At 45.1% G+C, this 26,445-nt stretch overlaps 1 protein-coding gene across 1 annotated transcript in view; it reads right to left on the bottom strand.

Moving 5' to 3' along the window:
• RAB11FIP3 (RAB11 family interacting protein 3) overlaps nucleotides 1–25,013 on the bottom strand; it is an 83,012-nt gene extending 57,999 nt beyond the window's left edge. The window contains exons 1-2 of the mRNA XM_070955200.1: nucleotides 24,039–25,013; nucleotides 584–677 (exon numbers count right to left, since the gene is read on the bottom strand). Of these exons, the coding sequence (XP_070811301.1) occupies nucleotides 584–677; nucleotides 24,039–25,013 (1,069 nt within the window). The remainder of the gene's footprint in view (nucleotides 1–583; nucleotides 678–24,038) is intronic.
• Between the last annotated feature and the right edge of the window lie 1,432 nt (nucleotides 25,014–26,445).

Genomic DNA, 26,445 nt, shown 5'->3' with positions numbered 1-26,445 from the left:
TAGGAAAACGTTTGGTCTCAGTCTATCAAACTGATTCTTCCTCTCTGTTCGTCTTGTTTTAAAGAGCCATGAATTTTCAAGAAACAGGTTTAGAATATCCCATCATTGTTATCATTGCCCCCCAATTGAGGATCTAGGACAGGGGTTGGCAACCTTAAACACTCAAAGAGCCACAAAGGTCCTAACCGGAAGCCCCCCGTTCAATTCTGGAGCCGACCGGAAGTCCGGTTCCCCCACCATAGAGTCTCCTCCTAGCACGGCATCCTTTTTCCTCTACCTATCCTAACCGGAAGCCCCCCGTTCAATTCTGGAGCCGACCGGAAGTCCTGTTTCCCCCACCATAGAGTCTCCTCCTAGCACAGCATCCTTTTTTCTCTACCTGTCCTAACCAAAAGCCCTATCAATTGTGGAGCCGACTGGTGACAGGGAGCTGCAGCAGTGGGATGAAAGAGCCACATGCGGCTCCAGAGCTGCGGGTTGCCGACCCCTGATCTGGGAGAAGAAGGAAGGGCCTCTTCCAAGTTGTGGGTGTATTTTCTGATCCACCTGTACAAAAAAAAAAAAAGAAAGAAAAGAAACCGACCTCCGTTTCTGATTGCAGAAATCCCTCGACAGAAGTCTTCAAAGCTGATCACACCAAGCCCAATAGGGTCCAAGAACTTGATCAAATCCTTCACCTGCGAACAGAGACACAAATCAGACTTGTCGTGCAACAGATTAAAAAAATGTAATTCAAGCTTCAGCCTCGCACGACACACTTTCAGTTTTTTTCCTAAACAGTCCCAACGATGGGCATAAAATGTGCTTCAAGTTCATAAATATAAATGAACACAATTTGGCTGTAAATTGCACTCATTCGATAATCAGGTGCACGATGTACACAATGACTTAAAATTACATCACTTTCATTTAAAAGACATTCAGGCCCAAAAGATTAAACCCCCTCCCCTTCTCGCCAATTAGTCCACAAAATCAAGGTTTTGGTAAATTCAAAAGGGTTTTTTTTCTCTCGCTCTCTTTTTAGCTACTTTAACGAAGTATATAAATTGGACATAAATAATGAATGTGCATATTTAAACCGCCGTTATCATTCCTTAAATTTACAGTTATATATTCCCAATATGGGTTATTATTTTCCCCTAATTGTAGCGCTGGTGGAGTTTGCAAATGTTTGTTGGATAGATTTGTTTTATTATTATTATTGCCAATGTTTTATTGAGGTGTTGCTCGTTTGTATAAGCAAAAATAGAAACTTTCAAAAGGACTTAAATTAATCCTTGATTTACAACCATTTACCGTGTTTCCCTGAAAATAAGACCCTGTCTTATATTTCTTTGAACCCTGAAATAAACGCTTGGCCTTATTTTCGGGGAGGTCTTATTATTTTGGGGCGCGTGGAGCAAGACGGGGCTCCTCTTGCCGTCTTACCTGATTTCCAGCTCTGTCTCCCTAACCCTAACCAGAGGAAATGGCGGGGACTGGCTGCACATGCATTTAAATATTTTCAGGGAGAGCTTATTTTAGCACATGTGCTCAAAAGCCCAATTGAGTTTATTATCCGAGGAGGTCTTATTTTTGGGGAAACAGGGTAGTGACTGTTAGAAGTGACGGCACCGAAAAAAATGACTTATGACCGTTTTTTACGCTTACGACCGTTGTAGCATCCCCATGGTCACGGGATTTATATTTGGATGACTCACATTTATGACGAACACAGAGTCCCGGAGTTACGTGATCCCGTTTTGTAACCTTCGGACAAGCAAAGTCCATGGGGAAGCCAGATTCACTTCGCAACCATGTTCCTATAACTTAAACAACTGCAGGGATTCACTTAACAACTCCTGGCAAGCAAGGTCATAAAATGGGGCAAAACTCATTTAGCAGTCTCGCTTAGCGACAGAAATTTTGGGATCAATTGTGGTCGTAAGTCAAGGACTTTCTGTACTTAACCATCAGAGCAGTGTTGTCATGAACACTCTACTTCAGTCCTGTGAATCTAAGCTATGTTGTTTTTAAACCCTGATTCGTAGCTTAGCTCGTTACGCAAACCCAAGTCAAGTCTGACTTCATCTAAAAATCAGATGATTAAAAGATGATTAAACTCTGCCAAGGACCTTGGAGTACTCATCTCAAATGATCAAAGTGCCAGAGCTCACTGTAACAGCATTGCCAAAAAGGCATTAAGAGCTGTTAACCTAATTTTACGAAGCTTCATCTCCGGTAATATTGTACTGCAAACTAGGGCATACAAAACCTTTGCTAGACCAATTCTCGAATACAGCTCATCTGCCTGGAATCTACACTGTATATCAAACATTAATACAATTGAGCGAGTCCAGAGGTATTTCACGAGAAGAGTCCTCCACTCCTCTGCTCACAACAGAATCCCTTATGCCACCAGGCTTGAAATTATGGGCTTGGACAACTTAGAACTACGCCATCTGCAGTCTGACCTAAGTGTAGTACACAAAATCGTCTGCTACAACGTCCTACCTGTCAATGACTACTTCAGCTTCAACCGCAACAATACATGAGCACACAATAGATACAAACTCAAGGTAAACTGCTCCAAACTCGATTGCAGAAAATACGACTTCAGCAACAGAGCGGTCAATGCCTGGAATGCACTACCTGACTCTGTGGTTTCTCCCCCAAACCCCAAAAACTTTAACCTTAGACTGTCTACTGTTGACCTCATCCCATTCCTAAGAGGCCTGTAAGGGGCGTGCATAAGCGCACCAACGTGACTTCCGTCCCTATCCTACTGTCCCCATTTATTTGTATCCATTTCCTGTATTCATAATCATGTTTATACTTATATATGTTATCTAATACGTGCTTGACAAAATAAATAAATAAAATAAATAAATAAATAAATAAATAAATAAATAAATAAATAAATAAATAAATAAATAAATAAATAGAAGGCAGCTTAATCATCAGCAGTGTGTGATTATAAAGATGCCATGCACAGGATCTCACTTCTTCAGCTATGAATCAAATAGGGTGGTTTATGCCTTCCTTAGTAATTGGGGGGATCATCTTGGCCAATTATTGTACGGATTACTATAGCTAACAGCTGCAAAGCTTTGAAACGACATTACATAAACGGGTGAGAAATTATCTGGGCGATAAAAACCCAGAAAGTCTCTCCCCGACCCGCTTTTTAAAGCTTGCAAGCATTTTCATTTATAATATCCTTTTAAAAGAATATTTTGATTGCCGAGGCTTTACTGGAAGAATTGGGCAATTTGTCAGGATTCCCCAATTATAGGGACTTTATAGTAGTAAAAAAAAAAACCCCATCCTTGAGTCTGCAGCTGTAGATAATAACACTTTTATAATGCTGCAGCAATTAGCAGGAAAAAGAAGAGAGAAGAGGGAAAAAAATCACAGGTTAGCAAAGATTAGGAGACTGGGAGAGAAAGACGAAGCGGGGAAAGAGATATAATTAGCCTTTTTCTGAAACAAAAAAATATTCCAATTCTGCATGATGGGGCAAAATAGAACCGAGAGCTTCTTAAACAGGCCAAACAAATAAAACGGGAAAGATGCAGTGTTGTATCTGGAGATGTGTACTGAACAATGCAACAAATGTGACCCAACACACTCATTACAATATAGTCATTGTGATATGTTTTTGAACGATCAGCCACTCAGAAGAGTTGCTGAGATGGGTGGCTACAGAAATCAGTCAATCGATCAAACAAATAAATAAATAAAGGTAGACCAGATTAGATTAGATTAGATTACTCTAAGAGTAGAGTAGAGTAAAGTAGAATAGAATAGAATAGAATAGAATAGAATAGAATAGAATAGAATAGAATAGAATAGAATAGAATAGAATAGAAGTAGAGTAGAGTAGAGTAGAGTAGAGTAGAGTAGAGTAGAGTAGAGTAGAGTAGAGTAGAGTAGAGTAGAGTAAAAAATAGAATAGAGAAAAAAAACTTCCTCACTGTTAGGAAGTTTCTCCTTAATCCCAGGTTGCTTGTCTCTTTACTTAGTTTCCATCCATTGTTTCTTGTCCTGCCTTCAGGCGTTTTGGAAAATAAGTTGACCACCCTCTGGTTCGTTTAGTGACCGTTCAAAGTTACAACGGCACTGAAAAAAAAAGTGACTTATGACCATTTTTCAGAGTTATGACCTTTGCAGCATCCTCATGGCCAGTGATCAAAATTCAGATGCTTGGCAACTGACTCACATTTATGACGGTTGCAGTGTCCCAGAGGTCACGTGTTCGATCCCCTTTTGCGACCTTCTGACAAGCAAAGTTAACGGGGAAAGCCAGATTCACTTAACAACCGGGTTACCTAACTTATCAAACTGCAGTGTTTCGCTTAACAACTTTGGCGAGAAAGGTCGTAAAACGGGGCAAAACTCACTGAACAAAAGTCCCACTTAACCACAGAAGTGTTGGGGTCCATTGCGGTTGCAAGTCGAGGACGACCTATAAATTCTGATCAGCCTCCATGGCAGTAGTGGGATTCAAATCCCGGCTCTACCACTTCGCTATTGGGAGTGTGTAGGCGCACGGGGCACTTCTGCGCACGCGCAGAGTGTTTTTTGTTTTTTGAAAAAAGTTTTTTATTTTGTTTAAAACATAAAAGACATCTTTTCGAAAATGAAGCATTGATCCGGTCACAAATTAATACAAATCACTACCAAATCTTAATTTTCAATTAACACAACTTAATATTTTACACAGTTATTTCCCACTATTCTATTTAACTATGCCATTATCCCAAAAACCCGTTACTTAAATCTTAAATCCTAACCAAATATCGTTCCATTTTTCTTTCTTTTTGCTTAGATGGATGTATTTTAACAATATAAATCATTACAGTTATTATAAGCATTTAAAAAATATTTTAACTATTACTCCCAGTATAATCATCTTCATTACTTTACTATTAATCCTAGCACAATCATTTCATTTTTACTGTTCCCAACATAATCATTTTTATTTTTTGGCTGTTAATTCCAGCATAATCATTTTATTTTTACTGCTGAACTCACGCAGAGCGTTTTTGATGACGTCTGGGTGGACGGACGGAGACTCCCACCCAAACCAGGGTGAACCAGTAGCAACCCACCCATTCCGAGGACACCATAAGGAAAAAAAAATTCCACGGCTCCGATTCGAACATCATCCAAGTTAAAAACAGCCCCTGGGGCAAGACAAGAATGACAAACCAGTGAAGCCTCATGCAGCCACGGGCATCTCTCTTTGACCCCAGAGAAAGTGGGGTCAAAAATTGTGGTCCATTTTTAAAAACATTAGAATGTCCAGAAAATGAACGGATTTAACATGAGCCATTAAAGAGAAAGAGCAAACTGAGTATTATATGATATGGGAAGTATTTTATCAATGGTTGGAGAATAAAAAGAGAATCTGGAAATGAAGACGACTAAGAGAATAAGTAGAAAACATAGTAAGATAGAGATGTTAAGTAAGATGAAAACTGTTAGTATGTGTATGAAGAGAAGAATGATATTCAATGTTAATATGGTATTATTACTAAAAAGATACTAAGAAGAAAATGGGGAGGTTTACGATATTCAAATGTTTAATATATTGTAACATTAATGTTAACGTGAATGTGAAAGAGGTGACAAAGGAGGAATGATGACGCACAGAGATGTTTGTACCAGGGGTGAAATGCTACCAGTTTGCTCAGTTTCGACGAACCGGTAGCAGCGTCAGCGTGAGGCTCCGCCTGGACGTCATTAATTCCTGGTTTTAACCTGTTTTTGACCCTCTGGGCATGCGCAGAAGGCTTCGCGCATGCACAGAGGGTCCTGTTAGGAAATGAGTATTACCTACCTTGTTGGGTTGGCATTATATAAACCATCAATATAGCTTTAAGACTGCTGTATTGCATCATACTGTGTCCTGATTGGTTAGCTCTGTAGCCAATCTCCTTAAGAGGGAGCTAGAAACATGGTTTGTTTCTCTTTACTGTTCTTGTTCCCCGATATCTCTGTATGCTACTGTTTGCAAATCCAGAAGAACTGTTTATTGTGAATGACTACGACGACTGGTAAGAAGACTTTGTTATTGGATTATCCCTGGACTGTCGTTTTGCTATCTCCTGCTTTTATATGTGTATGACCTGGACTGTTTATTGGACTGTGCCTTACTATTTCCTGAAAGTAAACACAACTCAGTGTATCTGTGTGTTGACTGTGTTTATTCGTACCTACTCTCAATCGCTTTCATGTGTACACCCTTGCTATTCAAGGGTTACTCTGCGAATTCCTCAACAGGTCCAAAACAGGGGTGAAATCCAGCAGGTTCTGACAGGTCCTGGAGAACAGGTAGCGGAAATTTTGAGCAGGTCGGAGAACTGGCAAATACCACCTCTGGCTGGCCCCAGAGTAGGGTGGGAATGGAGATTTTGCAGTATCCTTCCCCTGCCATGCCCACCAAGCCACGCCCACAAAACCAGTAGTAAAAAAAATTGGATTTCACCACTGGTCCAAAATTAGGTGTGACGATGGCGCACACGCACTTCCGAGCCGGTAGGGAAGGTAAGTAGATTTCACCCTTGGTTTCATACCCAGATGATACACTGCATAAGGAAGAATTAAAGAATAAAAAACCTTTAACTCCCCCCCAAAAAATTGTGGTCCATTTTTGCATTGCAGGGAAAGGTATCAAAGACAGATGTGGATGTCATGAGCCTTGCAGAAGCTCAAGGCACCCACTTGAGACTTTTAACAGTCCAGACCCCCTCCTGCAAACAGAACCTGATCTTGTCCCTTTATTGGGGGGGAGGGGCAAGCGTGATCTTCAACCTGTCAATCAAAGCCACTCAAGGCCATCAAGGGGTCGGAGATGGCGGCCCTTGTTGCATTATTGGGCTCTGTGGTGACTGAACAAAGTCATCACAAAGTGACTCATTTCAACCTTCACAAATGCTGTTTTGGCTCAGCTTTTTTTTTTTTCCGTCGTGTTTTAACTTATGCAGGCAAAAAGCATCACAGGAAAAGCAAGGGTGACCACGCAACTCATCACATAGTGGGGGGGGGGATGGGAGTAGAGATCTTACTGTTCTTGTGATTTTTCTGTGGAAAGTTTTGCTTACGAAAAAGCAAAATGCAAATGCACCTCTTCCAACCAGGGGAAACTGATGGTGGTTTCCAAGATGATGCATCTCTCAAATAACAGCAACACAGCAAAAGATCCATCCATCTCTTTCTTTTTTTCTCTCTCTCTCTCTCGTCTGTCTCTATCTATCTCCATCTCTCTCTACATCCACCCACCCACCCATCCAACCATCCATCCATCCATTCACCCATCCATCCATCCCTCCCCTCCCTCCCTCCCTCCATCCATCCATCCATTCACCCATCCATCCATCCCTCCCCTCCCTCCCTCCATCCATCCATCCATTCACCCATCCACCCATCCACCCATCCATCCATCCATCCCTCCACCCACCCATCCATCCATCCATCCATCCATCCATCCATCCATCCATCCATCCATCCATCCATTCACCCATCCATCCATCCATCCATCCATCCATTCACCCATCCATCCATCCATCCATCCATTCACCCATCCATCCCTCCATCCATCCATTCACCCACCCATCCCTCCCTCCCTCCCTCCCCCCCACCCACCCACTCATCCCCCCACCCACCCATCCATTCACCCATCCATCCATCCATCCATCCACCCATCCATCTATCCACCCACCCATCCATCTATCCACCCACCCACCCACCCATCCATCCATCCATCCACCCAACCACCCACCCACCTATCCATCCCTCCATCCATCCATCCATCCTTCTATCCATCCATCCATCCATCTTGTCCATTTACAATCTCTATCTCCATTTCTCTGTCTCACTTAGCAACAGAGATTTGGGGCTCCGTTGTGGTCGTAAGCCAAGGACTACCTATCTTTCTTGCATTTTCCATGCTTAGGCATGGCCAATGTGGGACAGACAAACATACTTTTCACAGACCTAAGCTTCCACCCAGCAGATGCGTTGATACTAGGAAAAAACCGTTTCTGTAATTAATCTTCATATTATCAACTATTGGGCCGTCTTACATGGAGTAGCAAGGAAAAGGTACAGTATAGTGCAGCCTTTATTATCATTGTACATCATGTATATAACGAAATTGGTTAGAATTAAAAGGTGGCAGATTCTTCTCAGGATGAGAGTTAAAATAATCTTGAGAAAGCCCTATTTAGGGGGAAAACTGAAGAAATGTGAGCAAGCTACGATTTCCCACCTCCCTGCCCCAAAACGCAGCGGTGCATAGGATTCCTGGAAGAAAAAACAAGCACCACCCATCCTAAATCAAGGCCTTTGGCTATATGGATTTGACTTGGCACCTGAGAAAAGCAGGACGGGGTAGCCTGTCAAAGCACAAGATTTGAGACCAGGAAAGGGAAGGGTTGAATTCCACCCAAAACATACAAAGGAGCTTCAGAGGGCAGGCCAGCAGCCTATATATACCAAAAGCAGACTACTGGGGAACTCCCTAGTAGCTAGACCCGTCTTCCATTCATAGAGAGGACTTTGCATCTCGACGCTAATCCAAAGAAGCCAGATATTTTTGTCATTTTTTAAATTATGGGGCCAAATAGATATATATTCTTTTAATTGTTTTTAATGTTTGTATTTTATGTTTCTTATTTGTGGCTGTACACCGCCCTGAGTCCTCCGGGAGAAGGGCGGTATATAAATTCGAAATAATAAATAAATAAATAAATAAATAAATAAATAAATAAATAAATAAATAAATAAATAAATAAATAAATAAGAATTTGTCTGTCCCCGGGACCGCAACTGGAGGACGCCAAGGTCACATGTTTGTGGAGTCTGCACAACAGGGGAGGGGAGGGGAGGGGAGGGGAGGGGAGAGGAGAGGAGAGGAGAGGAGAGGAGAGGAGAGGAGAGGAGAGGAGAGAGTTGGAAGGGACCTTGGAGGTCTTCTAGTCCAATCCTCTGTTTAGGTAGAAAACCCTACACCATTTCAGACAAATGATTATCCAACCTCTTCTTAAAAACTTCCAGTGTTGGAGCATTCGCAACTTCTGGTGGCAAGTTGTTCCACTGATTCATTCTTCTGTCAGGAAATTTCTCCTTAGTTCCTTTGTTCCTTGATGAGTTTCCACCCATTGCTTCTTGTCCTGCCTTCAAGTGCTTTGGAGAATAGCTTGACTCCCTCTTCTTTGGGGCAGCCCCTGAGATATTGGAACACTGCTATCATGTCTCCCCTAGTCCTTCTCTTCATTAAACTAGACATACCCAGTTCCTGCAACCGTTCTTCATATTTTTTTGGCTTCCAGTCCCCCAATTATCTTTGTTGCTCTTCTCTGCACTCTTTCTAAAGTCTCCACATCTTTTTTACATCGTGGCAACCAAAACTGAATGCAGTTTGCAGATGATGAATGAGGGCAAGTCACTATGAGATGAGATGGTGACTTCATAGCCAAGTCCTGGTCACTTTTTTGGGAACAGAAGAAAAGTGGTTTTTACATGCTTTCTTCTCCTGGGATGTTTTTTTTTCCCCCACTTCCCAATCTGGCCTACAGCCGTGGGAGAGCCTCCCTCTCTCCAAGTTCATCCCATTTGGCTTTCCAAGATCAACCACAGTCTGCATCGTATTTCTAGCCGCAACATGGAAGTGATTTGCCATGGATTTCTTCTTCTCAGTCTGTGCCCAGCTCTGGGACTCTTTGGTAGCCTTTCTTTCTTTCTTTCTTTCTTTCTTTCTTTCTTTCTTTCTTTCTTTCTTTCTTTCTTTCTTTCTTTCTTTCTTTTCTTTTCTTTTCTTTTCTTTTCTTTTCTTTTCTTTTCTTTCTTTTTCTTTTTTTCTTCCTTCCTTCCTTCCTTCCTCTTCCTTCCTCTTCCTTTCTTTCATCTTTTCCTTCCTTCCTTCCCTTCCCTTCTTTCTTTTTCTTCCTCCCTCCCTCCCTCCCTTCTTTTTCTTTTCTTTTTCTTTCTTTCTTTTCTTTTATCATTTCTTTCCTTCCTTCCTTCCTTCCTCTTCCTTCCTCTCTTCCTTTCTTTCATCTTTTCCTTCCTTCCTTCCTTCCCTTCCCTTTTCTTTTTCATCCTCCCTTCTTTTTCTTTTCTTTTTCTTTCTTTCTTTTCTTTTATCATTTCCTTCCTTCCTTCCCTTCTTTCCTTCCTTCCTCTTTCATTTTTTCCTTCCCTTCCTTCCTTCCTCTCTTCCTCTTTCTTTCTCTTTCATCTTTTCCTTCCTTCCCTTCCCTTCCTTTCTTTTTCTTCCTCCCTCCCTCCTTTTTCTTTTCTTCTTTTTCTTTCTTTCTTTCTTGTTTCTTTCCTACTTACTTACTTACTGTACTTACTTACTTATAAAATTTATTGACTGCCCGTCTACAAGGTTACATATATCCAACTGGCCAACCCTGCCTAGCTTGCAAGGAACAGATCCTCTTGGAGGAAAAGTCTACCTAGGTGGTTACTAAGAGCCCACGTTGATTAGATGACACATGATCAATGGATCAAGGCAGAGATTTCTCTTTTGGAAAAGGTGAGGAGGAGGAGGAGGATCAGTTGCAAGGAGGGTGGCCTGAATTACGTTGGCCATGGAGATACTGTTTGAAGACCTGAAAGTGACCTAAAACGAGACTAAAACGGTTGCAAAATCGGGCACAATTCACTTAACAACCCCCCTTGCTCAGCAATTCTGTTCCCAATTAAGGTTGTAACTCGAAGACTGTCTGTAGTATGAATATTTGGAATTGCATGTTCACATCTATGCAACCGATGTCTCTCTGTTAACCTAAAATGCTCTCGAACTCAAGACGGAAAAGTCTTATTCCATTCTGGCCCCGTTTACACGTAGTCCTCGACTTGTAACAGTTCATTTAGTGACCGTTCGAAGTTACAACGGAACTGAAAAAAAAAGAGACTTATGACCGCTTTTCACACTTATGACCGTTGCAGCATCCCCAGGGCCACGAGATTTGCATTCGGATGCTTGACCACCGACTCACATTTTACGACGGTCGCCGTGTCCCGCGAGTCCCGCGATCCCCTTTTGCGACCTTCTGACAAGCAAAAGACAACGGGAATGGGGGGGGAGGCAGATTCACTTAACAACCGTGTCTCTAACTTAACACCCGCAGCGATTCGCTTAACAAACGTGGCAAGTGAAGTCGTAAAACGGGGCAAAATTCACTTAACCGAACGTTTCTCTCTCTTTCTCTCTCTCTTTAGCAACATCAATTCCCGGGCTCCAAATGTGGTCATAAGCCAAGGACTGCCTGCATAACTTCTCCTGCAGGGAGGGAGGGAGGGAGGGATAGTCTTTGCAATGTTTGTAAAAAGGACTTGACGGAAAACAGAACCTGCTTCCCCTTGTCTGTAAACCTAACCATGCTGGCTTTATGCAGAAATATTTACTCCCAAGCGAAACCACATGAGCTCACAGAGAGACCGAAGGTTTGATAACCAAGCTCAGGTTGTCTGGAGAATAATCCTTGCACTGCAGCTTCTGTTTCAAAGGGGGTGGGGGAATTACAGAAAGGTTTCTGTTCCTCATACAGGGCCCTCCCTCCATCTCAAGAGACACGCATACCAATTCCACCTTTGCTATGCAGACTTGGGAGGGGGAAAGGAACAAGACGGGGGTTTTTTAACGAAGCCTGAAACTTAGAGAGAGAGAGAGAGGGGAAAAAAAAAAAAGGAAAGTAAAGGGCCATCTAACCAGGAAAAGAAAAACATTCTTGATTGCTTAACCACAAAACCGCAACATCAAAACAGGGAGCACGAAATGAATGGGTGTTGCCTAACACAAAATAACGCGTCTCTCTTGCCAAGCTTGGAAGGTTGAACGGGCTTCGAACTTGAATGAAGGTGCTCTGGTTTTTTTTATTAATTTTTTTTTTACTAATGTTTTTTTACTAAGGTAAGGTAAAGGTAAAGGTTCCCCTCGCACATATGTGCTAGTCGTTCCCGACTCTAGGGGGCGGTGCTCATCTCCGTTTCAAAGCCGAAGAGCCAGCGCTGTCCGAAGACATCTCCGTGGTCATGTGGCCGGCATGACATAACGCCAAAGGCCCACGGAACGCTGTGACCTTCCCACCAAAGGTGGTCCCTATTTTTCTACTTGCATTTTTTATGTGCTTTCGAACTGCTAGGTTGGCAGAAGCTGGGACAAGTAACGGGAGCTCACCCCATTATGCGGCACTAGGGATTCAAACCGCTGAACTGCCAATCTTTCAATCAACAAGCTCACCGTCTTAGCCACTGAGATGTTAGTAGCGAAGTCGTGTCCAACCCATCGCGATCCCATGGACAACATTCCTGTCCTCTACCATCCCCCGGAGACCATTTAAGCTCACACCGACTGCTTCAGTGACTCCATCCAGCATGGATGTAATTTATAAATATAGATTTATTTATTTATTTATTTATTTATTTTATTATATTTCTATACCGCCTTTCTCCCGTAGGACTCAAGGCGGTGTACAGTCAAGAAAAATATAGACACACAAACATCATAAAATTGCTAATTAAAATTATTACTTAGTTTGGTCAATTAAATAAAACCCAGAATTAGATAACATTTAAAAAATCATTCACATGTTCGTATGTTTAGCCCCGCCTGTTGGAACATCAGGGTCTTGAGGGCACGGCGGAAAGCACGGAGATCAGGGATATTCCGTATCTCCGGGGGCAGTTCATTCCAAAGGGTTGGAGCCCCCACAGAGAAGGCCCTCCCCCGGGAGTCGCCAGTCGACATAATTTGACTGATGGTACCCTGAGTAGTCCCTCCCTGTGAGAACGAACTGGTCGGTGGGAGGCTATTGGTGGCAAAAGACGGTCTCGTAGGTACCCAGGTCCTAAGCCATGGAGTGCTTTAAAGGTGATAACTAACACCTTGAATCGCACCCGGAAGACCACCGGGAGCCAGTGCAGCTCGCGTAGGAGAGGTGTTACATGGGCGTAACGAGCTGCGCCCATAATCACCCGCGCGGCTACGTTCTGGACCAGTTGGAGCCTCCGGGTGCTTTTCAAGGGGAGCCCCATGTAGAGAGCATTACAGTAGTCCATACGGGAGGTAACTAGGGCATGAGTGACCGTGCGCAAGGCGTCCCGATCCAGAAAGGGACGCAACTGGCGGATCAGGCGAACCTGATAAAAGGCACCCCTGGCCACGGCCGTCAAATGATCTTCCAAAGATAACCGTGAATCCAGGAGGACACCCAAGTTGCGGGCCCTCTCTGTTGGGAGCAAGATCTCAACCCCTATTGTCAGTGATGGTACCAGCTGACTATACCGGGACGCCGGAAGCCACAGCCACTCGGTCTTGGAGGGGTTGAGTCTGAGCTTGTTTCTCCCCATCCAGATCCACATGGCCTCCAGGCAACGGGACATCACAGCAAGGGCATCATTGGGGTGGTCTGGGGTAGAGATGTATAGCTGTGTGTCATCAGCATACTGATGAACACTCACCCCGAAACCACGGATGATCTCGCCTAGCGGTTTTACATAAATGTTGAACAGAAGGGGTGAGAGGACTGACCCTTGCGGCACCCCACAAATAAGGTGCCTCGAGGTCGACCTCTGCCCCCCTGCCAACACAAACTGCGAACGGTCAGAGAGGAAGGAGGAGAACCACTGAAGCACGGTGCCCCCTATTCCTAACCCCTCCAGCCGGTGCAGTAAGATACCATGGTCGATGGTATCAAAAGCCGCTGAGAGATCTAATAGGACCAGGATAGAGGAGCAACCTCTGTCATAGAGGTTGTCATATTGAGTGTGCATACTTAAAATATGTTTTTATGGACAAGCATCTGTGATAAGAAGAGTTTGGAGACCCTTACTCCGTCAATGCCAATACGGATCAAGAGAAAAATATATACAATCTTGGATATGTAGAGATCCAATGATGTACTTCATTTTCCTTTAATTACGAACTAAAGGCAATTTAAAGAGTGGTGAGCAACTACATTTAATATTCTGTTTCACTTAAAAGAAATCCTTGTTGGAACAGCGGGTTTTTTTCCTCCTAAAGAACAATTCCGTAGACAGAATTTGCATGAAATATCAGATGAAACGCATGAATAGATTGGCTTGTTGGTTTCAGTGCAGCGTAAATTAGGTATGACTAATTTGGAGAGCAAAGGAGTCTTTCCAACAATAACAAGCATTTAAAAACTCTCTAACATACTGCCTCAGTTTGCACTGAATGGAACCTAATAATTTCCGTAGTTACCACGCTGAAAAGAATCAAAAGTGGAAAAGAAACTCAAATCTTAAGTTTCAAATGCTAAGTAGCCAAAAACTTGGTTATTTGAAGCTAGAGGCCTCTCAAAAGAAAAGGGAAGGGAAGGAAGATAAAAGAAGAGGGAAGGGAAGGGAGATAAAAGAAGTGGGAAGGGAAGGAAGATAAAAGAAGAGGGAAGGGAAGGGAAGGGAAGGGAAGGGAAGGGAAGGGAAGGGAAGGGAAGGGAAGGGAAGGGAAGGGAAGGGAAGGGAAGGGAGATAAAAGAAGAGGGAAGGGAAGGAAGATAAAAGAAGTGGAAAGGGAAGGGAAGGGAAGGGAAGGGAAGGGAAGGGAAGGGAAGGGAAGGGAAGGGAAGGGAAGGGAAGGGAAGGGAAGGGAAGGGAAGGGAAGGGAAGGGAAGGGAAGGGAAGGGAAGGGAAGGGAAGGGAAGGGAGATAAAAGAAGAGGGAAGGGAAGGAAGATAAAAGAAGTGGAAAGGGAAGGGAAGGGAAGGGAAGGGAAGGGAAGGGAAGGGAAGAGAAGAGAAGAGAAGAGAAGAGAAGAGAAGAGAAGAGAAGAGAAGAGAAGAGAAGAGAAGAGAAGAGAAGTGGGAAGGGAAGGGAAGGGAGATAAAAGAAGTGCAAAAGGAAGGGCAGGAAGATAAAAGAAGTGGGAAGGGAAGGGGAAGGGGAAGGGGAAGGGGAAGGGGAAGGGGAAGGGGAAGGGGAAGGGGAAGGGGAAGGGGAAGGATTGGCCCGAAGTCACCCAGTCAGCTTTCATGCCTTAAGAGGTACTAGAATTCACAATTGCCTGATTTTTAGGCGGGCTTCTTAAGCCCTATGTATAATTTTTCTTAACAGACAATTTTTTTGGTCTCTTTTCCTTTTTCCTTCTCTTCGTTCTGTATTATTAAAAACAACACCAACACCTTACTTATTAGGAAAAAAAACCCACCAATTGTCAGATTCACACTCTCTCATAAAGCCTCGCCAGATCAGTCCAGTGCTCAGAAACGGTACCTAGAGTTAGGATCTCAGAACAGGAAGTTGCCTTCGAATGGATTTGGATTTCACGGCCAACCTGTTATTCTGGAATCTGCGGTTCCATTTATGGGCAGCCCCGATCCGAGGAGGCTGGAGGCCAAGCAAGGGCACACCCAATCCTTTCTTGGCAAGGTTGCGGATACGGATCCTGCCCTGAACTCCCTCCCCCTCCCTTGTCTTTCATGACGCCCTGCAAACAAAACCCACTTCTTTCGTGCCAGGAAGACAAGATCTCCATTGTTAATTTTTTTTTGGGGGGGGGAATAAAAATAAACCACAGATGGACACATTCCTCTCATCGTTTGCTCTTTTTTTCTTTCTTTCTTCATCTGACCTGTTGTTGTTTTTTTCATGCTTTTGAGTTTGCAAAGGGGGCCGTAGCCTTGAGACCTTGGTGGGAGTGGGGAAGGGGGGGGGAATCGCTGGGAAAAAATATATATATAAGTGTGGATTCTCAATAGATGCTCCAGGCTGCATCTGGACAAGCTACCGTTCTGGATGGAGTCAAAACCAGGGTGGATTTGATTTAAATCGAGTTGATTTAAATCACAATTTAAATCATGATTTAAATCACTAGTAAAAAGGCTTGATTTAAATCAACTCGATTTAAATCATAATTTTTAAAGAGCAACTGTCATCTCTGCTACTCCTTTGACCCGCTGTTGACTCACCGATAGTCCCAGTGTTGCAGACTATACAGCCTCCTGCTACATAACTAAGCTCCATTTCATGCTGAATAAACTAAATTATTTATGTATCTTAAATAGAAAACTATCTTCCGATAGATTTTTACCCCAAAAGTTTTTCATTAAAATAAATTCAATAAAAATAAAAAAAAATCCGATTTAAATCAAAAAAATCTGATTTTTTTGACTTTTTTTAAAAAAATCATTGATTTTTATCCACCCTGGTCAAAACCCACAAATATGGTCTTAAGATTCATTTCATGATTAAGATGTGGTTTGGAGGAACATATGGGGAAAATTATTTAACAGCTGTTAAGTGAATCACTGCAACTGATCAGTAACAAAGTTGTGAAGTGAATTGATTTTGCTTCTCAAAAGGTCGCCAAAGGGGGATTCCGTGACCTTGGGAAACAGCAACGGTTGTTAAGTATGAACCGGTTGCCAAGCATTTGAATTTTGATCACGTGATCACGGGGATGCTACAAAGTTCGTAAGTGTGAAAAAAAGTCACGAGTCTCCTTTTTCAGTGCTGTTGTGACTTGGAATTGTCACTTAAATGAATGGTCGTTAAGTCAAGGGTTAGAGTTAGTTATACAGGTAGTCCTGGAATACCATTCAAAGCAGTAGTGAAATTCAACTTTTTTTTACTATCGGTTCTGTGGGCGTGGCTTGGTGGGCGTGGTGTGGCTTGGTGGGCGTGACTTGGTGGGCATGGCAGGGGAAGGATACTGCAAAATCTCCATTCCCACCCCACTCCAGGGGAAGGATACTGCAAAATCTCCATTCCCACCCCACTCTGGGACCAGTCAGAGGTGGTATTTGCCGGTTCTCCGAACTGCTCAAAATTTCCGCTACCGGTTCTCCAAAACCTGTCAGAACCTGCTGGATTTCACCCCTGATACGCGCGTGCCCCCTCATGTGCCCCCACCCCTGCACATGCATGGCAGAGATCCAATGAGCTGGCCGGCAGGAGGCACATGCGCAGCAGAGCTGAACTGGGGCAACGGCTCGCGTGCCCAGAGAGAGGGCGCTGTGTGCCACCCCTGGCACACATCCATAGGTTCGCCATCACGGCTATGGACTCTTGGCTTTGTTGGTGGTTATTTAGGGATCTTGGCTATTTCTTTTTTTAAAAAAAATATTATATTATCTATCGCCATGATGGCAAACCTATGGCACACGTGCCACAGGTGGCACGCGGAAGCCATATCTTTGGGCACACGAGCATTGCCCTAGCTCAGCTCCAGCGCACATGCACGCACTGGCCAGCTGATTTTCGGGCCTTCCGGGCCCACCGGAAGTCGGGAAATGGCCCGTTTCCAACTTCCGGAGGGCCTCCAGGGGGTAGGGAAGGCCGTTTTCGTCCTCCCCAGGCTCCTAGAAAGGCTCTGGAGCCTGGGGAGGGCAAAAAAACAGGCCTACCAGGCCCACTGTGCCATCGCGTGTCAAAAGCAGGGGGGGTCACGTGCGCATGCGTGGGGGGGCAGGGCACATTGAATTATGTGTGTGCGACCCCATCCCCACTCCCCCCGCTTTTGACACACAATGGCAAAAAGGTTAGCCATCACTGATCTATCGTATTGATTTTTATCTACTTAAAGTTGCCCACAGTCACTTGTATAAGGTGGGCAGCTTTATAAATCAATCCAGAAATAAAAAAATCCAGAAGAGACTCAGGAAAAAAAAATATTGCTGGATGTGAAAAAAGCAGAGAATCAAGGAATTATTTCAGGACAGATAGTAGATGACGTAACAGAGGGACACACGGGTGTGATTCAAACATGGCACTGCAGCCTGCAGCCCTTTTCCTCAAATTAAACCTCAGGAAAGATAATGATTGTCAGTGAAACAGAAGAAGAGAGAGGGAACAGCCTGAATAATTCAAAGAAATCCAGGTTGCTTGGGAGTTCAGAGGAACAATTACAAGCAAACGCAAAAGCCAGATATAGCTAAGTTAAGAAACTGGCCGTTCTCGGAGCAATATCATTTCTGAAAAATTACTATCCAAAATTCAGACTGGGATCAGTATTTATTTATTTTATTTATTTATTTATTAGATTTTTATACCGCCCCCTCTCCCGAAGGACTCGGGGCGGTGCACAGCCAAAAGTTAAAAACATACAATATAAACTATTAAAATACGTTTAAAACAGAATTAAATCTACAATGGCTCCCCAATTTAAAATGCCTTACCCATACCCCTATAAAAAGACGAATTTAAAATTTAAAAATTTAAAATTCCCACATTTAAAAAGGGGGAAGATTTAGGCCAGGCCAGCTTGATAAAATAGAAAAGTCTTAAGCGCGCGGCGGAAGGTGCGCAGATCCGGGATCCTACGTATCTCCGGGGGGAGCTCGTTCCAAATCGTAGGTGCCCCCACAGAGAAGGCTCTCCCCCTAGGGGCCGACAGCCGACATTGTTTGGCCAACGGCACCCGGAGGAGCCCCTCTCTATGGGAGCGTACTGGCCGGTGGGAGGCTATTGGTGGTAGCAGGCGGTCCCGTAAATAACCAGGTCCTAAGCCATGTAATAAGCCAATGTTTGCTCTGCTGGAGCTGGGTGCAGCATGCTTGTTTAACTAGCCCAAGTTCAAAACACCTTGGCTTAGTATAATGTGTGAACCCAGCAAAGGTACATTTTTAAACAATGGCTAGTTTCAAACTTGGCATTTGTTTTTGTTTTTTTTTTAAACTACGGTTTACAAAACAAGCACAACTGCTAGCTTCATAGCCCAGCTCAAATTGGGCATCATTCATTTCATAACATGCCTTGCTTAGCAACTGAAATTCTCATCCCAACTGTAGTTGTAAGTCCAGTACTATCTATATAATAATAATAAATAAACTTTATTGTCATTGTATGTGTATATACAGTATACACATACAACGAAATTTACTTGACATCCAAAGACCAGGTCCAACACACATAATCCTCAAACACCCCCCCACCCACCACAATTCTCCACCCTAAACCACCCAAACATCCACACAACAGACCAAGTAATGCTGTCCAACAGCTCACTGATGGTGGCCCTTTAGTTCATTGTTGAGTGCAATTATAGCTCTGGGATAAAAACTATTCAGAAAACGTTATGTTCTTTATTTCACATGCCCTTTTACTGTACTAAATTCTGCTGAAAAGTCAATCTTGAGACGAGTACCTCTATGTAATAGCAGGAAAAAAAGCACACTTGATTCAGCGTGTAAAATGAGAGTAACTTCTACATTCTCAGGAAGAATAGAATAGAATAACAAGAGTTGGAAGGGACCTTAGAGGTCTTCTAGTCCAACCCTCTCCTTAGGCAGGAAACCCTCCACCACTTCAGACAAATGGTTATCCAACCTCTTCTTAAAAACTTCCAGTGTTGGAGCATTCACAATTTCTGGTGGCAAGTTGTTCCGCTGATTCATTGTTCTTAAGTGTCAGGAAATTTCTCCTTAGTTCTAAGTTGCTTCTCTCCTTGATGAGTTTCCACCCATTGCTTCTTGTCCTGCCCTCAGGGGCTTTGGAGAATAGCTTGACTCCCTCCTCTTTGTGGCAGCCCCTGAGATATTGGAAGACTGCTATCATGTCTCCCCTAGTCCTTCTTTTCAAGACACATGGATAACTTTCTACCTCACTAAATTCAGCTCCCTTGCTCAGTGGGAAAATATTCAGTGAGAATAACCTGCAGTGCCCTACACCAGTGGTGGGTTGCTCCCGGTTCGGACCAGTTCGCAAGAAGCGGTAGTAAAACCGGCAGGAGGTCCCGCCCACTGCCCCGGATGTCATCATCGCTGATCTGTGCACGCGAGCACGATCCCGATAGTAAAGGTAAGTAGAACCCACCCCTGTCCTACCCCTCACACCAATACACAAGTCATACAACAGGAACACATTTAGTTCACGTGATGGATTGGATTTGACTTGCCACGAAGTGATGAGATACTCTAAAGCTGTACCAATCCATCAATATGATCCCCTTACTAATGGAAAGATACAACAGGAAAGTTGCAGGAAGAAATTCAGACCAGCAAGCAATTCATTACATGTTTATAGATCTCAAATTGCTTCCAGAAGAATCTAATCTGACACCTCTTAGGGATCCCTGTATGTAACTTTTGTTTCAACTCCAGGTGCAAATTTAAAAAGTGACTCTAAAAGAGAAAATTCGGATTATAGGCTCTATAATAAAAAAAATTACTGGGTTCTGTTTCAGGCTTATTATATTATCTAGTGCAGTGGTCCCCAACCTTTTTATCGCCGCGGCCCGCTGAGCGCGCGCAGGGGTGGGGGCACGGCCCAGGAGCTTTTGCGCATGGCCCATTGCGCACGGCCCAGGAGCCTTTGCACTGCAGCGTTCATGTCCCCCGGCCGCTGTGCAGCCCGGTGCCAGGTACTCCACGGCCCGGCACCGGTCCGCGGACCGGGGGTTGGGGACCACTGATCTAGTGGAATATACAGTAGTGGCCAAAATTGTGGAAACCTTTTGGGAAAAGTGTATATTTGAGGTTTGATGGCTAATAACACCACTTTTTTGGGAGGTTCAAAATAATCCTATTCCACTGCTGGAATGGCCTGAGAATAGCCCAGATCTTAACCCAATTGAAAATCTATAGAGCCAACTAAAGAAACTTGTTAGTCAAAAGCGACCCAGCAATAAAACCCAGTTAATAGAAGCCATCCTTCAATCTTGGTTTCACACTGTAACAGCTGCAAAACTCAAAGACTTGGTTCACTCCCTGGGAAGACGTTGTAAGGCCGTCATTCATGCTAAAGGTTACCCAACTAAGGATTAACTGACACGGTGATAATTTTTGTATATCTCGTTTTTTCTACGTGTTTCACTTTTCTTCTTTATACTGTAACTGCTATTCTATTAGCAAATCCTTCCTAAAAGTTATTGCATTACATTCTTGATTAAATTATCTTTCCATTGATATATAATTTTCTGTTACTATTCCAAAAAAAGTGGTGTTATTAGTTAGTTTTAGAAAATGCACTTTTCCCAAAAGATTTCCACAATTTTGGCCACTACTGTACAAGATTCAACCTTTTCTTCCTCCCTTTTAATCCACGAAACAGAAACCCTGTGAGGTTGGATTTCAAAGAAGGGCGGGATTCCCACTCTGCCAAAGCATAATATGCAACATGCAGACAACAATGGTCAAGTTTGATTGAAGAATGGACACTAAAAGTAATGAACTTAGCAGAGATGGCCAAAATTTCAGCGTATTTGAAGGACCATTCAAATGAAAGATATATTTTGGAATGGAGAAGATGGATTGACTATATTCGAAACAAATATGGGATTAAAAAGTTTCAAATATTTTATGAATGAATAAAGAGACTTTAGAAAGTATTTAAATTTAGTCATGTAAAAGGGGAGTTAAAAGTACAAGAGGGAGATAGGAGTCTATAGATAGTTAGCATATGTTAGTATATAATTGTTAAATGCTATACTCTGTATTTTGCTCTGGGAAGTGGGGGGGGGTTGGGGTGGGAGGTGGGAGGTGGGATGGGAAAACATTTGTAAAATTCTTTAAAACTTTTTAATAAAAAAAAATAATGGTCAAATTTGCAAAATACTGTTATGTGAAGTCAAATCCAAGCAAAGGGATTGTGGATTATTAGTGCAATATGTTCTCCACTTGGTGATATGTAGATTTTGTTTCCCAAAATTCCCTGGTCAAATTAGACAGTTTTGAGAATTCTGGGAGTTGAAGTCAACACATCTGGAGTTGTCAAGGCTGAGAAGCAAGAGATGTGAAATCAACATTTGTCTCTATTTCACTCCCCTGCTCCAAATATTTAGATACATTATACACATTATTCTTAAATATATTACCTTAAATATATTACATATATTATGGAATATATTACTCTTGCCAGTAGTTTTAAGCAAACTTTTGAAATTTAGCTAAGGACTTCCTTCAACCCTAGGATCCAAAACTTCCCATCCTAAACTAAGTCTTCCTTCAACTTTCTCTCACTGCAGATACAGTATATGCCTTCGATTCCCAGAATTTCCTAGCCAGTATGAACTGCTGCTAAGAATTCTGGGAGTTGAAGTCCACAAGTCCTAAAGTTGGCCAAGGTTGGAAAGCAGCTTTTCACAAACAGGGCAGATCCTTGCTTGTAAAATTATCGCCTTTATCCTAACCTGCCTATGTTAAATCATGGGTCTTTACTGTGATCCCTGGAGCACAACTGGATTATCCATGAAGTCAGTCCGGAAGATAATCCACACCTGGGCCCAAAGCAAATTTAAGAGCCATGGATTTACCTCAGGAGTTTAGCTAGAATGGACCAAGCAGGCATCAAAGCAACATTATGAAGCATTTCTAGCATTATCACGTGGGCCAACCTCACTCATCTCACCTGCACAATGACCCAACACTAGGCAGAGGCATCAAACTAAGCTTAGCTGTTAAAGAAAGCTTCTACCTTAAGGGGGAAAAAAGCAGTTCTGCTTGTAGCAAATGCAAATTAAGTGACTCACAGATAAAACCATCTAGGCTCATTCTCCATAGCCTCCTAATTCCCTTCCTCTTTTTTATCAACTAGGTCAATGTTTCCCAACCTTAGCAAATTTAAGATATGTGGTCTTCAACTCCCAGAATTCCCAACGTGGGCCAGGATTGAAAAACACCAAGTTCTAGGCCCGTGATGGCGAACCTATAGTGGCACACGGAGCCATATCGGTGGGCACACGAGCGTTGCCCTAGCTCAGGTCTGGCGCGCATGCGGACACTGGCCAACTGATTTTCGGGCCTTCCGGGCCCATGGGAAGTTGGGAAACAGGCTGTTTCTGGCCTCCAGAGGGTTTCCAGGGGGGTAGGGAAGGCCATTTTCACCCTCCCCAGGCTCCCAGAAAGGCTCTGGAGCCTGGGGAGGGCGAAAAAACAGGCTACTGGGCCCACCATGCCATCACGTGCCAAATGTGGAGGGAGTTCGGGGGGATGGGGCACATTAAATTATGGGTGTGGGCACCCGCGTGCATGACCCCCTGCACTCCCCCCGCTTTTGGCACACAATGGCAAAAAGGTTAGCCATCACTGATCTATATAACCCTTGGAAAATGTGAATTAGGCCTAATGTTTTACAATGACCAGGTTTACACACTAAATCAAGGAACGGTTTGTTTAATCGCAGTTTAGAGCAGAGGTGTCCCACCTTGGTGACTTTTAAGATTTGTGGACTTCAACTCCCAGAATTCCCCAGCTAGCTAGCTGGGAAATTCTGGGAACTGAGGTGCAAAAGTCTTAAAGTTTGCCAAGGTTGGACATCCCAGGTTAGAGAATAAGCCATGAAAGGAGGTGCATCCCTACAGTATGTTAAGCTATAAATCATAGTTAACAACGGACCACAGCTGGATTCACCTAGCCCAAACCAACCCCAAACAAACTGAAGTACCACATTATCTGGTTCTTGCTTCCCCAAATTAATTAAGACAAACCTAACTAAATTGAACCGGGATATTAAATGTGATCTCACTTGGGTCAATTTTTATTAGAGGAGATGATGTTACTCTTCTCTGAGTTTGGGCCCTTTAAATGTATTTACTTCTCTACGTTGTTTATTCAAACTGTATACCAGTTTACACACAGATTATCAAAATCCTCAAAACGTTTTGCAAGACTGCATCCTTATCAACCTGCAGGTGAAGAGCAGGAAATCTGAATTATTTCCCTATTCGTAGTTCTGAAACTAAAAAAATTCCTGGCATATGGGAACCAAAAGTTTCTTTAGGGCCTGGCCAAATTTGTTATCCCAAAGGTGTATGAAACAGCACTGAAACAACACAAGCCTTATCTGTAATGTGATTCCCTGCTAGCCAAATAAACTGAGTCTCAACAAACCAGGCCCAACCATTAGCCAGAATTGCAGCCGTCACCATCCTTGTAACCCAAGACTAAGCAACTATTGTTCAGTTTGTCGATAATTCTCCAATCCAATGCAGAGGGCCCCTCTTTCATGGACCAAGCCTGCATAGATCTCAGGGCATCCTTTCCCGGATAAATAAGACGGACAGGCCCCAATTTTGTCAGCAAAGGTTGGAAAAGGGAGCATCCTTTAAACACGAAACCCCAGTAAACTCCCCCCCCCAATTTTACCTGCTCTGCTCCGTAGACAGTGGCAAACTGCACAAACTCCTCTATCCGGACAAATCCATCATCGTCCTGGTCCAGGGCTCGGAAGACCGTTCGGAGCTGAGGGGCATCTTCCAAACAGCCAGGTAGCTCTTCTTCCAGGTGTTGGGCCTGCCCCAAAGGTAAGTGGGGAACGAGATCGTTGGAAGACCGGAGAGTGGGAAGCAATGTACTTGGGGGGGTCGGCACTAAAGGCCTTAACAAAGGGGGACCCCGGCCCATTTGAGAGTCCGTGTGGTCCATCTCATCCGTCCAAGGGCAATCCAGAAAGAGCCTAGAGCTGTAGGATTCCTCTTCCGGAGGGGCCGCGAGATCCAGGAAAAGACCCTCCGAGCCTGGGAGGGTCCCCGAAATGGGGCAGAAAGGTTCCTCTGCGTCCAACTCTTCCCTCTTAGTGACTGCCTCCCGTCGTAAATCCGGAGCAAGGGGAGGTTCTGCTAAACAGTTCCAGGGCTCACCATCAGCACTTTCCTCCAGGATCTGCTCAACGGCGGCGTCTTCTTCTTCTTCTTCTTGCAAGAGATCTCCCGCACCTGAGTGGCTTTCCTCGAGGCTGATTGGGCCGTCGCGTCCCCGAGAACCCGGCTGCGCTTCTGGCTCTGCCGGCCCGGCTAGGCAGCAGCCTCCGACGGAAGAAGAAGAAGAGGAGGAGGAGGAGGAGGAGGAAGAAGAAGAAGCAGAAGCTCGGCGGGGACCCCGCTCGGCCATCCCGCGCAGCACCTGCTCCAGGATCGGAGGAGGCACCGCGTCCTGCAGCATCGCGGCGCTAGGGGAGCAGCTTCCCCCGACGGGGCTCTTTGGAGAACGGCACAGCAGCAGCTCCGGGCCGGGCAGAGGCGGCGGGGACGGGGGTCGCCGGTGGAGACCCTCCACCCCCAGGGGCTCCAGGCTCAGCCTCGCCTCCCGCGCCGTCGGGCTCCCCGGGTCGGAGAACTCCATGGCCGTCGGAAAAGCGGACGAGGCGGGCGGGGGTCGCGTCTTTCCAGCCCCCTCTTCCTCCCCCAGCGGGGGCGGCTGATCAGGGAGGGCCCCTCCAAGCAGCAGCAGCAGCAGCAGCCGCCGTGGTCCCCCACGTCCCCGGGAGCGGCCCGCCGAGCTTCCCCCGCCGCCTCCTTCGCCGCCGCCGCCTCCTCCTTCGCCTTCGCCGCTCTTTTTGGGGGCGCAGCCGGGGCGCCTCCATCAGCTCCGCGCCCTTCGCATCTCCGGCAGCTGCTGCTGCTGCTGCTGCTGCTCCTCCGGCTCCGGGGGCGCGCAAAGCGGGGCGGGAGCGCGCGCACTGCTTTTCCCCCAGCCGGGGAGGGAAGGAAAAAAAAAAGGGGGGGGGGAAGGAAGGGAAGAGGAAGAAAGGATGCAAAAAGGGGAGATTTGCAAAAAAAAAAAAAAAGAAAAAAAGGGGGGGGTGGAGGGAAACCCCCTCCCCAAAAGCAGCGCTGGAGACCCCCCCCCCACACTCCGCAATTAGCAGCAGCTGCTTTGCAAGGCAAAGGCCGGGCAGGGGGGGCAGGAGGGACCCTCCCCTCCCGGGCTTGCTTGCTTGCTGGCGAGATTACCCTGGATGGGGATGGGGGGGGGGGGTCTCCCAGCCCCGCTTGCTGCAAAGGCGCCGGGCGAAGCGGAGGAGGAAGGAGGCTGCTTCTTCCAGCGAGCCGGGTTGCCGGGAGGAAGAGCGGCTGGGGCTCGGCTCGGCCTGGCCGGCGGCGCTTGGCGGCTCCTCCCCGGCGGAGGAGGGTCGGCTTTGTGCGCGGCCCTCGCTCGCTTTTCCTCCCCTCCCTTCCTCCGCGCGAGGCTGGGCGGGCGGGCGGGCGGGCTGGCTGGCTGGGGAGGGGAGGCTTAGCGGCGGTGATGATGCCCTCCGGAGACCCCGACGCAGCCCCCCCGCCGGCTGCCAGGCGGGCGTGGAGGAGGGAGAAGCTCGGCTCGGTTAGGCAGCTTGCCCGGCGGCCGCAGTGCTTGGCGAATCCGACACCGGCGCATCAAATTGGGGCTCCCCTCCTAGGAGCTCCCACAATGGGTTTGGGGTGGAGGGGTCCTTTTCTGCGATGCCTGGGAAGGCAGGTAGTCCTCGATTTGCCACCGTTCGTTTAGTGACCGTTCGAAGTTACGACAGCACCGAACAAAGGGACTTTACGACCGCTCTTTTTTTTTGCTTTGATTTATATGCCGCCCTTCTCTGGAGACTCAGGGCGGCTTACAATGCGCTAAGCAATAGCCTTCATACTTTTGTATATTTATACAAAATCAGCTTATTGCCCCCACAACTGGGTCCTCAATTTACCTACCTTAGAAAGGATGGAAGGCTGAGTCAACCTTGAGCCTGGCAAGATTCGAACTCGCACTAATTGCAGGCAACTGGCAGCTAAGTGTTACATAA

The sequence above is a fragment of the Pituophis catenifer genome, unplaced genomic scaffold, assembly GCF_029215685.1.
Source record: "Pituophis catenifer annectens isolate HBS135680 unplaced genomic scaffold, rPitCat1.0.hap2 SCAF_16, whole genome shotgun sequence".
In the NCBI taxonomy this organism is placed as follows: Eukaryota; Metazoa; Chordata; class Lepidosauria; order Squamata; family Colubridae; genus Pituophis; species Pituophis catenifer.
This window is presented reverse-complemented; position numbering and strand designations above follow the sequence as displayed.